Source organism: Arvicanthis niloticus, chromosome 12 (genome assembly GCF_011762505.2).
Source record: "Arvicanthis niloticus isolate mArvNil1 chromosome 12, mArvNil1.pat.X, whole genome shotgun sequence".
Classification (NCBI taxonomy): Eukaryota; Metazoa; Chordata; class Mammalia; order Rodentia; family Muridae; genus Arvicanthis; species Arvicanthis niloticus.
In genome coordinates this window covers 75,087,794-75,104,261 of record NC_047669.1, presented here as the reverse complement: position 1 = coordinate 75,104,261, position 16,468 = coordinate 75,087,794, and the positions used below count along the sequence as shown (strand labels likewise).

Sequence of the window (16,468 nt, the reverse complement as noted above, 5' to 3'; positions counted from 1 at the left end):
TAAGCCATAGGTCATAGGCTTTTTAATTGACAGGTAATGCATCCATACAATACACAAGATAGTCTCTCTACAATACCTGTTATCCACCCAGAAGGTTGGGCAGACACGCATTCTAGCTTAGAGACCTTCGCTCTATCTGGGTAGATAGAGACTTCTCCAGCAGCATTGTGCCCTCCCTCTGACACTTAGAATTTCCTTCTCAGTCTATAGAGTCTATAGAACCTATCTTCTACTTGGACTTTGTGAGAATTTTTGTTAGCAATTCCTCTAGGCTGTGCCCAACAGTTACCTAGCAACTGCTTGCATCCCCAACCACCAGGTACTAGCCAGGAACCAGGCATATAAGGCTTCTCTCTTTTCTTCCCCTCCCCTCTTTCTCCCTTTCTCTCTTCTCTTTCTTTCTGTTCTTCTCTGTCTCTCCCCTTTCTCTGCCTCTGCTCCTTGTCCAGGTTCCCTCCCCATCCCACCAATAAACCTTTATATTAGGTCTGTCACATGGCTGATTCCTCAGGGGGAACACCTTGGCTAACCCCGCTGAAGTGCTCCCTCCTGGCACACTAGACTCCCGAGTTTTATAAAACTCAACAGTTTTGCTGTAGTCATGTCTGGTCTGTATTTATTTTACTTTGTTGCCCACATGAGATTAAGCTGATAGTCACCAGAATAATAATGTTCACCAAATTGTGCCATGCTTACAGATGCATTACATAAACTATTGAGGGCTAAATGCCAGAAGTTTGAACCAATACTAGCTACTGAGTGTTGAGCTGAACTCCCATGACCTGACCTGCCTCTCTACAGCCTGTGAGGGTTGCAGAGACCCCCAAAATCTCCCTTAAATTTTTACACCGATGGAGTTCCTCACAGCTTCTAGAACTATAGCAGAAACTGGATGTGGCCATGGTCAGATACCAGTGGTTTTTCTTTTCTTTTCTTTTCTTTTCTTTTTTTTTTTTTTTTTTTTTTTTTGGTTTTTTTGAGACAGGGTTTCTCTGCGTAGCCCCTGGCTGTCCTGGAACTCACTCTATAGACCAGGCTAGCCTCAAACTCAGAAATCCACCTGCCTCTGCCTCCCAAGTGCTGAGATTAAAAGTATGAGCCACCACTGCCCGGCCACCAGTGAGTTTTCTTTCAGACAGTCCTGGTTATGTCTTGGCTCTCCATACCTGTGCACTCAGGACAAGTTAATTAACAATGCTGAGATTTTATGTCTGCATTTGAAAAATTAGAGCGAATGCAGGCACAGTAGCTCATGCCTGAAGTCACAACATGAGAGGCTGGAGCAGGGGACTGATTTGAGTTTTAGTCCAGCCTGGGTTACAGAGTGAATTCCTATCTAAAAAAAAAAAAAAAAAAAAAAAAAACATCCCAAAATTGGGTTGGCAAGATGGGTCAGAAGTTAAAAGCACTTGTCATACAAACCCGAAGACCTGAGTTAGATCCCCAACACTCATGGTGGTGAGAACCAATTACTGAATGTTGTCCTGTGACCTCTACATCTGTGGCATGCAGATGTCGTGGTTTACTTATGACATGGCATTAACACACACATACACACATGCATACATATGCACACATGCATGCATACACATGCATCCATAATAAAATTTAAAACAAATTTTTTTTAAAAGAATGAAATATAATGGTACCCATGTGTGATGATATCACCATGAAACTAACTCTTTATATGCAATGTCCACCTCTCAAAAAAAAAAAAAAAAAAAAAAAAAAAAACAACCCTCAAAACTGTAAGAACAAGAAGGAAAATGACAATGTCACCAGCATTCAAGAGTCACTGTGCTGGCTCCACAGAGCCATGTTGGGACTCACTAGTGTGGCACACAGTCTAGTAAGCAGCAGTCTTCAGTCCATGATTTTGCTTTGCTTTGCATTTCTGGCCTGATTATAGTTTCTCTACAACATATCATGGAACATTTTAATGCATTTCTATTATTTAAGTTCCTCGGAGCATTAAATAATAGCAATAGTTAGATTCAACTTAGTTAAGGAAAAGAGGAATTTCAAGCATATGAGAGCATCTTAGATGCTCTGAGGCAAGGGAAAAGGGGCTAGTCCTTGGGCCACTCTTTTAATGCTCCTCTTGAGGGCTGACCTGCCCCCCCCCCCCCCCCCCCACACTCTGGCTATGGCCTGCCTGGATCTGTTCCTATGAGTACCACTGTTGGGGTGTGGCCATTCACAGCTCTAGCCCTAAGCCAGTTCAATCGGTCCTGCTTTTATTAAAGCAAGGTCAAGTCACCCAGTTGTCACTCAGCCGTGGGGACCCAGAGGAGGGGCAGCGTATTGGAGGGCTTGCTCGCAGTGCTCTCCTGCCTGTTACAGTTGGCAAGGCCTCCTGAGCTGCACAGCTCCATATGTGAAGCTGTGGTTGGCTCCTGATAGAAGAGGAAGTTGAAATGGAAGCCCAGGCAGTTGACTTCTCCACTTCCTGTCTGTGTTTAAGTAGAATGGCAATGCTTGGTGACTCCTCGGTGTGATGCATCTCCCCACAACCGCAACTCCCAGCAGCAGGACTCTAGAGGCTGGCTGCAGGGGATGCTTGCCTGTGGAAACTACTCAGAAGCTTGCTGAGATCGCTAATATTGTAGGACCCACAGCCTGGCTGAATGGATATTAGATTTAGTCAATGAAGTAAAGGCAGGCTGAGGGAAAGGAGAGACAGGCTGGCTGTTTGGAGCACTTGCTGTTCCGGCAGGGGCTTTCATAAGCACCTATAACTTCAGTTCCAAGGAATCCAATACACTCCTTGGGCCTCTGTGGGTACCCGGAATGCACACGGTACACACACACACACACACACACACACACACACAGCACTTATATACACAATAAAAAAAATAATACATAAAATAAAACAAATAAATCTTTTTAATTTGAAAAACAAAACAGGCACATTACCCGGATGAAAACACGATGCGCTAAGAGAGTTTGGACACAGCGAATTGTTGAGACTGAATTGTTTAGACTGAGCTTGTAGAGCCACAGATAGGAACGGACCTTCCTCCTCCGTGTCGGAAAGAATCAAACCACACCAGCCCGCATTCATCTCTTCTCTTTATCAAACCGTTAAGCCCCAGAGCAGACGTTCACCATGTTTGCACAACTTTATCTCGGACTAGCTGGCCATGAGGCTCAGTGGCATCTGGAGGCAGGAGGGCCAAGTAAACAGGGGTTTCAGCCCCCTCTTCCACGGTCCTGGAGCCCTGGTCCCTCGCCATGTCGGTCTTCACCCATCCCGGGCAGCAGGCATTCAGCAGAATCCTGTCCGCTTTCCTCTTCTCATTCAGTTGCCGGGCCAGGATTCTCGTAAGGACTGTCACCCCCAGCTTGGACACCCCGTAAGCTGAGTCTGGCCAACCTTCCCTCTCGTGGACTTCATTTCTTGTGTCCTCCACAAACTTTTTCATGAGGTCGACCAGGTCCCCCTCGGTGAGTGTGTCACATCGGAACCTTTCCTGAAGATCTTCGCTGCAGTTCTCAAGGGCTTTTAACCCCTGCAGACTGCTGACATTCACCACTCTACCTGCAACAGACAACACCAGGAGAACCCATCACAAAGGGTGTTTCACAGGGTCCGGTATGCACCACAGTCTCCTCGGTGCAGTTTGGGTTTAGTTGCTGCTAAAACAGGTGGAGCCGCAGAGACAGCTCTGCGAGTAATGGCTCTTGCCTCCAAGCCGGACGACCTGAGTTCCATTCTAAGTCTCCAAAGTGGAAGGGGAGAACAGATTCCCGTGGTTTGTCCTCTGACATCCACACATGATGCGTACAAACACGCATATGCCTCTAAATAAATAAATACATAAACAAAGACATAGAAAGCAAATCTAGGAGACATACAATCTGTGTGTGTGTGTGTGTGTGTGTGTGTGTCTTCTCTGTCTGTTTGTCTGGTGTATTCCAAGGAGACAAACACATCTCTACCACTGACCAAGTTTTCCTTCCACAACAATTCTCTATGACCCAACTACTTATGCTGTGGGGTTTGCACCCTATACAGAGCTGGGTAACTGACTTGTGTGGATATATAGATATAGATATAGATATAGATATATGTATACATATATATTTGAAAACCTTTTTCAAATATATATATATATATATATATATATATATATATAAATACATGTATATATGTTTGCATATATGTGATAGTAATAAGTTTTTAAATGTGCAGTGTCAGAAAATGAATTCAAAACCAAATGCATAGTGATTCTGAGGTTTTTCTGGCAGTGTTCAACAGTGTTGTGTCATGCGACTTTACAACAGCCTTGGTTCTGAGCACGCATGTGCACTTTAGATGCCATCTTGCCACTAAATGCCGAGAAGCACTGTGTAAAACATTTCTACTCAAGTCTGGAACTCGTATGTGGTGACCTGCAGTGGCTTGTTACTGCACAGACCAGCTTTTCTGCTCTTATAGAAAAGTAATCGTTCAATTGCTAAAATCAATCTTTTGACATTTTCCTACCATCATTCCACAGTCTGTGAGCATCAGGTTAGTGTATCTTTGGACTGTATTATGTTAGAATGTTTCATTCTAAAGACTGTTGCTGGAGGTTCTCATTTAAGTTTGGAAAGATTGATGAAATGAGTTTTGGCTTGAGCTTAGGACAGAATTTCCAAGTACTTTTGAAATGGTCCTAATGTACTTCCAACACTCTGTAACATATATTTATGTGAAGAGGTGTTCTTGACACCAATGGTTGTAAAATAAAAATATTGATTGATTTTTGGAAAATGTTGAAGATTTGCTACATCCTGCAGCATCAATTACTCAACCACATCTAAACTTCTATGTAAATAAAGAAGCAATTGAATCTCATTAGTATGCAAATTTGTGTTAATCTTAATTGGTAGAATTCTATGTGCTTTTTTTTTTTTTTTTTGACAGAGTCTCATGTAGCTCAGGTTGTGCTTCAAAGTCTCTCTGAGCAGCTGAGGGTAACCTTGGATCCTCCGCCTCCACCTCAGGAGTACAGATATGTGCTGTCATATCCAGTTTATATCTTACTAGGAATTAAACCCAGGGCCTCCTGTGTGCTAGGCAAGCACTGTAACATCTGAGCTACATCCCCAGCTCTAAAAGAATGATTTTAAAATAAACATCTTGATGGTTCATGATGAGAAAATGTTGGTTTATATACCAGTTTCATATACCTGGTGTGTTGCATTAAACTTCCCCCAGAGTAAACAGGTCAGGAGTGGAAAAAGTTGAAGAAGCCTTGCTTTTAAAGATGGTGAACTCATGGGGTCTGTAGATCTGTGGCAGCTGGGGACCACCCAAAAGGAAACTAAAGTCCTGCATCAGGTAGGAGTCCCCAGGATCACATCCGTTTCATGTTTTCACAGGAAAGCTACAGTGCCCAGATATACACAGGTCTCCCAGTTAAAAATACCACAGGGTCGAATGCATCCCACTCACAGGCCAGGTCCAGCCTCCTGGGAACTTGCTTAGTTAGGATGGGATGCAATATGCAAATTGAAATCCTCAGTTCTTCCTGTATCAGCTACCCACATTTCCCTTGTTCAGAGTTGTGTGTCTGTGTTTGCTTTTAAGCAGTTATCATAACAGAAAAGCCTCAAGTATACCCCTCTGAGACCAGACTGGCACACCTATTGATACTATTTCTAGAGCCAAGTCACCACGGCAGGTGACAGAATCATCAGGCAGTTTTATAAACAGACAAACAAATAAACCTCTTCCTTCAATACACACAAACCATCTACTTATCACTGCCAAGGGACAGTGCCTTTCTCCTTCAGGATGAAAGCTTTCAATTCCTTAGGTCACACAGTTGGCTAGGGCAGTGGGCAGCCACCTCCATCCCTGAGCCCCTAAACTGGAATCACCCTCTCCTGGAGGTGTATCCTTAGTAATAACCTCATGCACTCAGGAGGGAGGCCCATTCTCCACCCTGGTTCTGATTTAATTCATCTAAGTTACCAGTAGCATGGTAATGAACCAATTCGTTAATATGAGTTAATATTCACATTGGCAAAAGTCCACAGCTACTAAAGAAGCAGTAGGATTTATAATTTAATTTCAGCAACTGGGAGGCTGTGAGTTCAAGGCCAGCTTGGGTTAAGCAGTTTCAGGTCTGCAAAGTGCATAGAGAAGGAAGGGAGGGAGGGGGAGGGAGGGGAGCAAGGAAGACAATGAATACTAACTGTGAAAGCTGCTGGGTGCCTTGGAGGAAATTGTAATCCTTATTAAGGGAGAAGTTACCTTGTGTCCTCTTTGATGTGTGGGAGATGCTGGGGGATGATCTAAGTCATCCTATTAACCAAATGGTCCAACCAGCTCTAAGACTACACCACACTATCTACCAGCCACAGAATCCTTGGGCACTCCTCTGTGTGTGTGTGTGTGTGTGTGTGCGCACACACACACATACTTGTGCATGTGGGTCTGCGTGTGCATACAGAAACAACTTCCACCTTTTTTTTTTTTTTTTTTTTTTTTTAGAAACACCAGGCAAGTAGCTCCCTCTAGTGACTCAACTGTTGCTTAAGCTAGACCTAGGTTCCTGGAAAGTAATGTGCTAAAAGCTAAACAGAAAGTACAAGGCTGTAATAGTTTTAAGTACTGTGTCTCTCAGTGAACAGAGTGTGGCAAAGTCATATATTCTAGGGACTCTATAAATCAGAGCTTCCTCAGGGCAGCAAGTTGCAGACTTGATTAAAGACAGGGTTCCCCTGGCTCTTGCCCCGCCCCATCCCTCCCAGCGCTCCCCCTTAACTTTCAAATGGGCTCACACTTGATGCTGTCATTCTTTTTTTTTTTTTTTTTTTTTTTTTTTTTTTTTTTTTTTTTTTTTTCCAAGACAGGGTTTCTCTGTGTAGCCCTGGCTGTCCTGGAACTCACTCTGTAGACCAGGCTGGCCTCAAACTCAGAAATCCACCTGCCTCTGCCTCCCAAGTGCTGGGATTAAAGGCGAGCGCCACCACTGCCCGGCGATGCTGTCATTCTTATTTCAGTAGAATGAAGTATAATTGATCAGGTGGTGTAGGCCAAGCTGGCCTTTTGGGTTCAGGGATCGCAGGTGTGTAGTGTCTGGAGACTTCCTGTGAACCTATCCAGTAAAAAATGATGGAGGAGTGACCAGTAGTGGACAGGGGTTCAAGCTCAGCTCTGGCCACACTTTCAGATTAAAATTTTTTTACAGCTAAGCTGGGTATAGGGAAGCGTGCCTGGGATCTGAGCATCCAGGAAGCAAATGGAGGAGGCATCAGAGGTTCAAGGCCAGCCTGGTCTACACAGCAAATTCAAGGCCAGATAGCACTATAGAGTTAGATCCTGCTTTTAAAAAAATAGAGGAAAGAAAACAAATTCTCACATCCTGAGTTAATTCTCATTCAAAATGTTAAGAAAATTTAATTTTAAAAGATCTACTTATTTTATATGTATGTATAAATGTTTTGCCTGTATGTATGTATGTATGTATGTATGTGCATTATGTGCTTGCCCTGTGCCCAGAGGTTAGAATAAGGTGTTGGATCCTCTGGAACTGGAGTTACCAATGGCTGTGAGCTATGTAGGTACAGGGAACCATGGGAAGTGAACCCATGTCTTCTGCAAGAGCAACAAGTACTCTTAATCACAGAACTATCTCTCTAACCCTGAAAATTACATTTTAAAAACAATAGCTGGGTCTACGGCCATACCACCCTGAACGTGCCCCATCTTGTCTGATCTCGGAAGCTAAGCAGGGTCGGGCCTGGTTAGTACTTGGATGGGAGACCGCCTGAGAATACTGGGTGCTGCAGGCTTTAAAAAAACAAAACAAAACAACCAAACAACAACAACAACAACAACAACAACAACAACAAAACAATAGCTGGGGGCTGGAAGAGATGGTTCAGTGGTTAAGAGGACTGGCTGCTTTTACAGAGGTCCTGAGTTCAATTCCCAGCAACCATATGACGGCTCACAACCATCCATAGCGGGATCTGATGGCCTCTTCTGGCAAGCAGATGCACATACAGATAGAACACACATATACATAAAATAAGTAAATAAATTTTTTTTAAAAAAAACCCAACAACAAAACAACAGCCACAGAGCTTTCCCTCAGAACCACAGACAATGTCAGAAAAAGAAAATCCTCAGAGGAGCATTCCTCTCCATCACATTGGCCGTTCACACATTACAGTCTCTGTTAGAAAATCTCCCAACTCAGCTCCAGGCTCTGTGGATGAAATGGTCCTCCTGTGTATGTATGATGGGCCCAGTTATCCCTCCAGTGCTGGGTATAATGGTGGGCACCCAATAAACAGTAGAAATAAATTAATAATAATTAATAATTAATAGTGCACCCTCATGGGTTGGAGGTAAGGTGTTTCCCCACAAAAACGACTTCTTTTGGATTCTCTCAGTCAGCTTACAACATTAAAAAAAAAACCACTCTCATATATATATCTATATACATATACATATATATATATTTTAAAGTTCCATATAAGAAGGGAACAGAAGAATGTTATAATGCCAGACAAATCAGAGGTGGGCCCATCCTTGCAATATCGAGGGGACGGGGAGGAGAGGACTCTCTAAGACTGCCACAGATCTGTGGGGACATCCTGTATCCTGTGATGGAAGCTGAGCTCATGACACAGACCCCAAGAACACTGATCAGTACCGGAGAGGTCTGACAACCACAGCTAAAAGGCTCCTGAGCCAGACACCTCGATACAATAAGGCAGTTTTTACCCTCCATAGCACAAGCCTTGAGTGGTTCCTGCCGTTTCCCGAGGGGACAATGAGTAGTCCTACTTTGGACTTACCATGTGGTTTCATTATGGGCAGTAACTCAGTGCAGACATTTCTAGTAGCAAAAAAGTTCGTCTTCAGTGTCACCTCAGCTTGAATGTCGAAGGGCGTGGGATCATCCACTTTGAAAAGCACAAGAAAAAAAAAGAGGAATTACATTTTCCTCTGAAACTCTTGTGAGAAGTTGGATCCCATCACATAACAGCTAAAGCGTGCTAACTTTAGAACAGTCTTGCTCATGTGGTGATACACACATCTGTAAACTACACACACACACACACACACACACACACACACACACACCCTTCCCCTTTTAAACTAGGACTCGATCATTCTAAAGCTCTTGTAAGCATAAGGAGAGACCTTTCTGGTCCACACCCCAAGTTTCTCCTCAGCCAGGCTCATGCCGCATCTCAAGAACACCCAGTTTTGATCTTCCCATCTCAAGCTTGAATACGTGGGTGGTTCCTGGAGGATGGGTAAAGATGCAGGCTCTGGTGTGTGTGTAAGACCTCAGCTTGTGTGTGTGGGCGGCTGCTGCTCAGGTTTGCGTACACATGGCCCACACTTAAGAAGCAGAGGCTTCCAGGGCCTTAATTCACCAAACCTTCCATCAGAGGCTGAGAGTGGCTGGGTGAACTCGCCCCCCCACCCCCGCCGCCCCTTCCCCAAAGCCCACAGACCCCTAACCCTGAGTTTGGAAGTGCCGATGGAAGGGTGACTTGGGTCTCATGCAAGGCGCCTATGGGTGTTCAGGCTAACCGGATAGGGATTTCTGCTCCACAATAGTCTCCTTCCCTTGTCAGTCTCCGGCTCTCTCAGCATTCTAAGTGAAGCTGGACTGTTTGTTTTGGTTTCAGCACATGACAACTGGATGATTTTGCTAATTGAGCATTTGTTAGAGTAAGCGATCTTGATTTTTTCCCCCTAAAGATGATTTTCAAACCGCACTTGCAAGTTTAATAACAAACCTAGTTCCCCCAGGAGGAGGGAAGCAGGGCTCACTTCCTTTTTGCTAGAGCCTCTCAAAAAAAAAAACAACGCTCCATTAGAGCGGGTAGGAAACCCACTATCCTGCCAGCGCGCGCTAATTGTGTCCCGGCGATCCATTTCCTGTCCTCAGCAGATGTCTCCTGGCATCTATGAATGCGCCCTTGTTTCACGCGATGCGAAAGCTCCAACCGTTTTTTGGAAGACCCTTCTCTGAGAAAAGCCTTCGTGCGTGGGACAGAAAGCTGATGAGCTTGGCAAGGCGTGGTCCCCTCCCAAGAGGCCGGTTTTCTTGCAAACAGGCGTAGCTGAAAGTTCCAAGGAGGGCCTCCGGCAGAGCACAGGCCGGCACAGGCCGCCGGCCGGGTGGGGCGTGGAGTGGAGCGCCTGGGCGGGCCCGCACCCGAGTCACCGCACACGGGAACCCGCCTCGCAGGGCGCGAGCCGGGCGCACCCAGGCAGGATGGCGCAGCCTCCCGATGGCAGAGGCTCGCTGCCCAGCACCCTCGGAGAACCCTGGACACCTCCTGGAGCCCCACACCTACTTCTAAAGGCGATGCCCGCGTTGTTGACCAGCACATTAAGTCCCCCGTACTCCTTGCGCAGAAAGTCGCGCAGCGCGCGGATGCTCTGAGGGTCGTCGATGTCCAGCTGGTGGAAGCGTGGGCTCAGGCCCTCTGACTGCAGCTGCTGCACCGCCGTGCGGCCCCGTGCCACGTCCCGCGCCGTGAGCACCACGTCCCCGGAGAATTTCCGACACAGGTCACGCGTGATCGCGAAGCCGATGCCTTTGTTAGCCCCGGTTACCAGGGCCACACGGCTGCAGGACGACATGTCAGAGGGACACACGGACCACCAGACGGCCGGGCCGGCTGGGCAGCGGGTCACGCGTGGTCAGAACCGTGACGTAGGACTAGGTTCTGGGACCCTGAGCTGCGACTGCTGGAGAACAAGGCCTTGGGAAGTCGGTCCCTCCCCTCCGAGGAGGAGCCGTCTGTTCCCAAAGGGTCCGCCTCCTCCCGCCTGCCCGCTTGGGTAGAGATCCTGGTTCAGGGCTAAGCCTTGGTCAGGGACGAGCGCTGCTCCCAAAGGAAGGGCTCAACAGCACTCGTGGCAGTCGGATTGAAGCAACTATTTTTGGGAAACCTCAAAAGAAGGAAAACAAGCTCCGTAATTTTCTTGGGCGAGAGCCCGTCGTTCTCTGCAAAATGCAAATGTTTGCTTCTGCGGAACTCGCACTGAGATTACTTAACACACCCTGCTGCTTGCTCAGGGACTTTAGGGAACAGTGCTTGGAGTAGGCTGAACAGGTGTGGGCGAGCTCTGCGCGTCTGGACGTCTTGGTGCGCCCCCGCGTGGGAGAGAAGGCTCATGTTTACCGGACTGTTTTGTGTAGTACAGGAGCCCTCAGCGCCGGTCTTTGGTTTATTCCAAGTGTACATGGGTATGCAGATAGATCTGTATTGGTCTAGCTCTATGTGAATCATCTCCCAAGTAGATTTTGAACCTACGAACAAAATTTCAGGCGCGTCTCCGTGTGGGCATGCAATCAGACCTCCTCCCTCCTTGAGTGGAATCCAGTCTGTGTTGATCCTACTTGGCTAGTGATTCTGAGGTTTAAGACCAATTAAGTGCTCACAGTGATTCAGCGTTTCCCAAGCCGATCTGGTCAAACTGCCTTAGCCTCTTGTTACTGACTGACTCCACCTTCTGTTTCAAATGATCCCTGAGGTCAGGAAGATGAGCTCAGTGGGGCCAGCCTGCCTGTGATGGTTAACTTGAGAGAATCTAGGACCACCTAGGAGACAGACCTCTCAGCGTGTCTGTGAGGGAGTTTCTCAGTTAGATTGACTGGGGTACAAGGCCCACCCTAAGCTCGGCACTATTCAGGGGCCGGGATGCTGAACTGAATAAAAAAGAGAGAGTGAGCTGAGCCGAGGCTGTGGAGCTGGCTCCGTGGGTGAAGGTCATGAGGATTGGAGTTCAAATCCCCAAGGTCCACACAATGTGGGCAGGGTGGCTTGTGTGTAATCTGGGAAGCAGGATTCCCGAGGCAAGCTGATTAGCCAAGTCTGCAAGGTCTGGCTTCAAGTGAGAGACCCTGACTCAAAGAATCAGGTAGACATGTGTGGAGGAAGACATTTGTCAGCCTTTGGCCTCTGCACACTAGGGTACCCTGCTCCTCTCCCCCTTTCCCAGCCCCCACACACAGTTTGACCGTCTGTCTTATGCACATGTGGTTAGGACCCCACAATGATGGACTCTCGAACCATGAGCCAGAATAAACCCGCTTTTTTTTTTTTTTTTTTTTTTTTTTCCGAGACAGGGTTTCTCTGTGTAGTCCTGGCTGTCCTGGAACTCACTCTGTAGACCAGGCTGGCCTCGAACTCAGAAATCCACCTGCCTCTGCCTCCCAAGTGCTGGGATTAAAGGTGTGCGCCACCACCGCCCAGCAAACCCACTCTTAAATTGCTTTTACTTTGGTTATGGGATCAAGGCAACAAGAAAAGTAACACAGTGCCTGGGACAACTATTTTCTTCTTTCTCTCCTAAAGTCCAGTGGGGAGTTCAGAGTGTAGTTCAATGATGGAGCACTTGCCTAGCGTCCCCTTACGAATGACAGTTCCTGAAGAGCAGCTGTGTCTGGCTGTGAACCAGACTCCAGGAAGGAGTTTCTGTGCCTGCAGAGACTGAAGGACAGGTTGCTGTGGAGAGACTGGAATTCTGTAGGGTCAGACGTTAATGACTTTGTATTGGAGTAGGTTTAGCTTCGAGAACAGCATTTGCTTGCCCAACTCTGAACTAACAGCTGACAATGAATAAGAACATGTCAGAAGCTACTGACACAGTGGACAACTGGCCTCCAGGATCCCAGGAGCTAACAGTGTCCTCAGGTGCATCTTGGGGCTACAGAACAGCTCCATCTCATCGACCCTGCCTCTCTGCTGTGCCCTTCAATGCATTTCACAGTTGCCTTGGTTGATGAATTTCTTAATTCTGTACAACAAAACCCTCGTGACAGTGCTTCTGAGTTGGAACATGGAATTGGGTAACCCAAGTCTGTGTTCCCAGGCCTTGGTCACTCAAAATGGCTCCAGGATAAATTTCTTTACGATAACAATTGAAAGCAGGTGGTGGTGGTGGTGCAGGCCTTTAATCCCAGCAATTGGGAGGCAGGGGCAGGCAGATCTCTGAGTTCAAGCTTGGCCTAGTCTACAAATTGAGTTCCAGGACAGCCAGGGTTATACAGAGAAACCCTGCCTTGGGGAAAAAAACCAAACTAAAACCAAAACCAACCAACCAAACAAAATAAGAGCTGTGGTTTTCTGTCAACACCTAGGGGAAAATGGAAACCTGTGTCAAGTACATACTCTGGGGTGGGTGAGATGGCTGTGTTGTGGACAGCCAGTTCCATACATAGCAGCAGGGATTTCAGAGGGTGTCTTTTCAAGTGTGGAGTTGTTAGTGAGGGCCTGGTTCTCACTCTGTGATTATTAAACAAAGGGGGAAGGCACTTGTCACCAAGCCTGAGGAGTTGAGTTTGATCCCTGAGGTCAACAAAGTGGAAGCAAAGAATTGAGTCTTGCAAGTGTCACACACACATATGCACACACACCTACACACATACTCATATGCATGTACACACATGCACAAACATAAGCACACACGGACACACACAAACACACACAGACATGAGATACAACAAAATAGTTTTTTAAAGGAACATAGTACTATTCCTCCATCTTCCCTCCCTCTCTCCTTTCCTCCCTGTCTCCCTCCCTCCCTACTAAGACATGCACTCTTTTTGCTGCCCAGACTGACCTTGAGTTCAGCTAAGGATGACCTTGAACTCCCTTCCAGATCCTGCTGGAATTATAGGCACTCACCACACTGTTTCTGAGTTTTCTAATTTTTGACATAACCTTGGTGTTGTGTTTGGGAGATATGGACTCACTGTGTTGTCCAGGTTGGTCTTGAACTCCTGGGTCTAACAGTCCTTCAGTCCCAGCCTCTAGAGGGGGCACTGGGTCCACAGGCACAGGCCACCAGCTGACTTTTCATCCCTCTGTCCCCTAACAAGTCTGGCAGTGATTTAACATTTTTAAAAGAAAATTTCCCAAGCAACCAACGTTTACTTTTCTTGATCCTCTTTTCTGCATTTTCTGATTTTAATTATTTTCTGATTTTTATTTCCTGGTTTTGCCCACTTTGGGCTTAATGTGCTCACTGGTCTCTTGAAGTGGAAGCCAAGGTTGCTGGTTTGAGATATTTCCTCTTTCTAGTTCAGGCAGTGCACTTTACACATCTCCCTTAAAGTGCTACTTGGTGACATTTAAATGTTGATTTTGGGGTTGGGTGCTGGATCTTGAACCAGAGCCCAGTGCAGACTCGGTGAGCTGCTGGAGTTCACCATCAGCCCCTTCCAACTTGCCTTTCGATACCTTTCTGAACCAATGTTATTATTATTTTTTTTAATTCTTTTAATTCCAACTGTTTAGTTAGGGTTCTCCCACAATCTTGCTATTGATCTCTAACAGTTCCATTGAGATCAGGGAATAAACTCTAATATTATCCTTTATAAAGAGTTTCAAAAACACCGGGGCATAATAGTACATGCCCAGTAGGCTGTTAAGGGAGGAGATGATGCAGGGGAGTGGCTTCAGATCAGGAGTTCAAGACCAGCCTGGGCAATTCAGTAAAGCAGTTTTTTCTTTCTTTCTTCCTCCTCCAGAGCCCCTTGTTCTGCCCTCTGGTATGCTCTGGGGTTGTCATCCTCCTGTCTTAGTCTCCCACATGCTGAGCTCACAAGTCTGTGCTATTGTGCCTGGCAAAACCTGTCTCTTAAAAAAAGAAAGTTGCAAAAGCTGAGCAATGCTAAAATGTTTTACGTAATGATAATTATCTCGGAGAGAGGCACAAATTAGTGGAGACAGAATAACTGGAGAACAGAGCACGTGGGAAGACGAAGCTGTCTGAGTGTGGGTGTCCTATGGAAATCTCGGCTGGTGGGTCCCTGTCTACTGAACAGTGGAGGGGAATTCGTGGGATAGACGGACAGCCCTACCACGGACTCTCTCACATGCAGTGCATATTTCCTGGTAGTGATGGGTGCCTGTGGTTTGATGAAATGTCCCTTTTTGTCATTATACAAAGCAGTGTGGGTTTTCATCCACACATTCTCGCTCCTGTGCACCGCTCTGCTCACTGTCACCTCCAATGCTCTCTTGTCGCTCCCTTTAGCTTCATTCTTCCCTCCATCGACAGCCCTCCCTCTGCTTCCTGCCATGCATGCATCAGTCTGGTGCTCAAGTAAAGACCACAGGCTGCATCTGCCCTCGTACACTGTTATTTCACTTAGCACGAGGTTCTTTCTCCAGTTCGACTCATTTTCCTGAAAATGGCATGATTTCATTCTTCATGGCTAAATAAAACTCCACGGTGTACACATGCCTCGTTTTCTTTCTCCATTTGCCTTTGAGTGGGTATCTAGACTGGTTCCCGGCTTGGCTGTTCTAAGACTTCAGTGAACATGGAGGTATGAGTATCTCTGTGGTATGCTGAATATTCCCAGGTGCAGCGCAGCTGGGTTATAGGATAATTCTGTATCTGGTGTATTTAGAGAAACACCCTACTCCCTGGAGAGTTTTTAGTTAATATGATGAACTTCTTCTCTCTGTTCTCACTGAAGCTATGAACCACTTTTCCCTCCCCCAACCCCAACAATCCCAGCCTCCCTGTCCCTGACTTCTACAGGATGGCTCACTGAAACCACATGAATTCAGGAATCACAGACACATTCCACCACACCCTGAGACCTACTCTCTCCTTCCCTCCTTCCCTCCTTCCCTCCTTCCCTCCTTCCCTCCTTCCCTCCTTCCCTCCTTCCCTCCTTCCCTCCTTCTCTCCTTCCCTCCCTCCCTTCCTTCCTAGATTTATTTATTTATTTTTTTAATGTATATTCGTGCTCTATCTACATGTACACCTGCATGTCAGAAGAGGGCATAGGATCCCATTACAGATGGTTGTGAGCTACCACAAGGTTGCTAGGAATTGAACTCAAGACCTCTGGAAGGGCAGCCAGTGCTCTTAACTGCTGAGCCATCTCTCCAGCCCAAGACCTGCTATATTTCTTAATCACAGGGTAAGAACCAAGTCGTAACCAACAACCTGCTATACCGAGGTTCTCTTCTGAGACTATACTGCATATCTGTGGAACTGGGTGTCCTTCACCTGCACCATAAAGTCGATAGATGAGTACCCCACTGGGTACAAGCATACTCAGGAGTGAAGCCCCCTGACCCAGAGGGGCTGGTGACATCTATGCTGGTTTTGGTGTGTCTCTGGGCAAGATTCCCAATCTCTCAGAACCACAGTTTTGCTCACCTGTAATAATTATAGGTGCTGGGTGTAGTGACAACTGTAAGTTCCTACCATAAAAATGCTTGGGAGTTGGGAGGAAGGAAAGATGTATCAGTCAGAACAGCACTTGATGTTCTGCAGGGGGACCTGTGTTTGAGTCTCTACACCCAACTCAATCTGTAACTTCATTCCTAGGGGCTCTCATGCCCTCTTTTGCCCTATGTGGGCACCAGGCATGTACATGGCACACACACACACACACACACACACACACTCATACATGTAAAGAGTTAAATTTAAAATACACTTAGGGGATGTGTGGAT

At 46.5% G+C, this 16,468-nt stretch overlaps 1 protein-coding gene and 1 pseudogene across 1 annotated transcript; one reads left to right on the top strand and one right to left on the bottom strand.

The window, feature by feature from the left end:
* Positions 1-2,871: 2,871 nt before the first annotated feature.
* Positions 2,872-10,767, bottom strand: LOC117717532 (carbonyl reductase [NADPH] 3). The gene is made up of 3 exons (XM_034514766.2): positions 10,330-10,767; positions 8,809-8,916; positions 2,872-3,544 (listed from the first exon to the last, which is right to left on the bottom strand). The coding sequence occupies exons 1-3, from the start codon at positions 10,616-10,618 to the stop codon at positions 3,108-3,110; spliced, it is 834 nt and encodes a 277-aa protein (XP_034370657.1). The 5' UTR covers positions 10,619-10,767; the 3' UTR covers positions 2,872-3,107.
* On the top strand, positions 7,676-7,794 carry LOC117718316 (5S ribosomal RNA; annotated as a pseudogene).
* Positions 10,768-16,468: the final 5,701 nt, after the last annotated feature.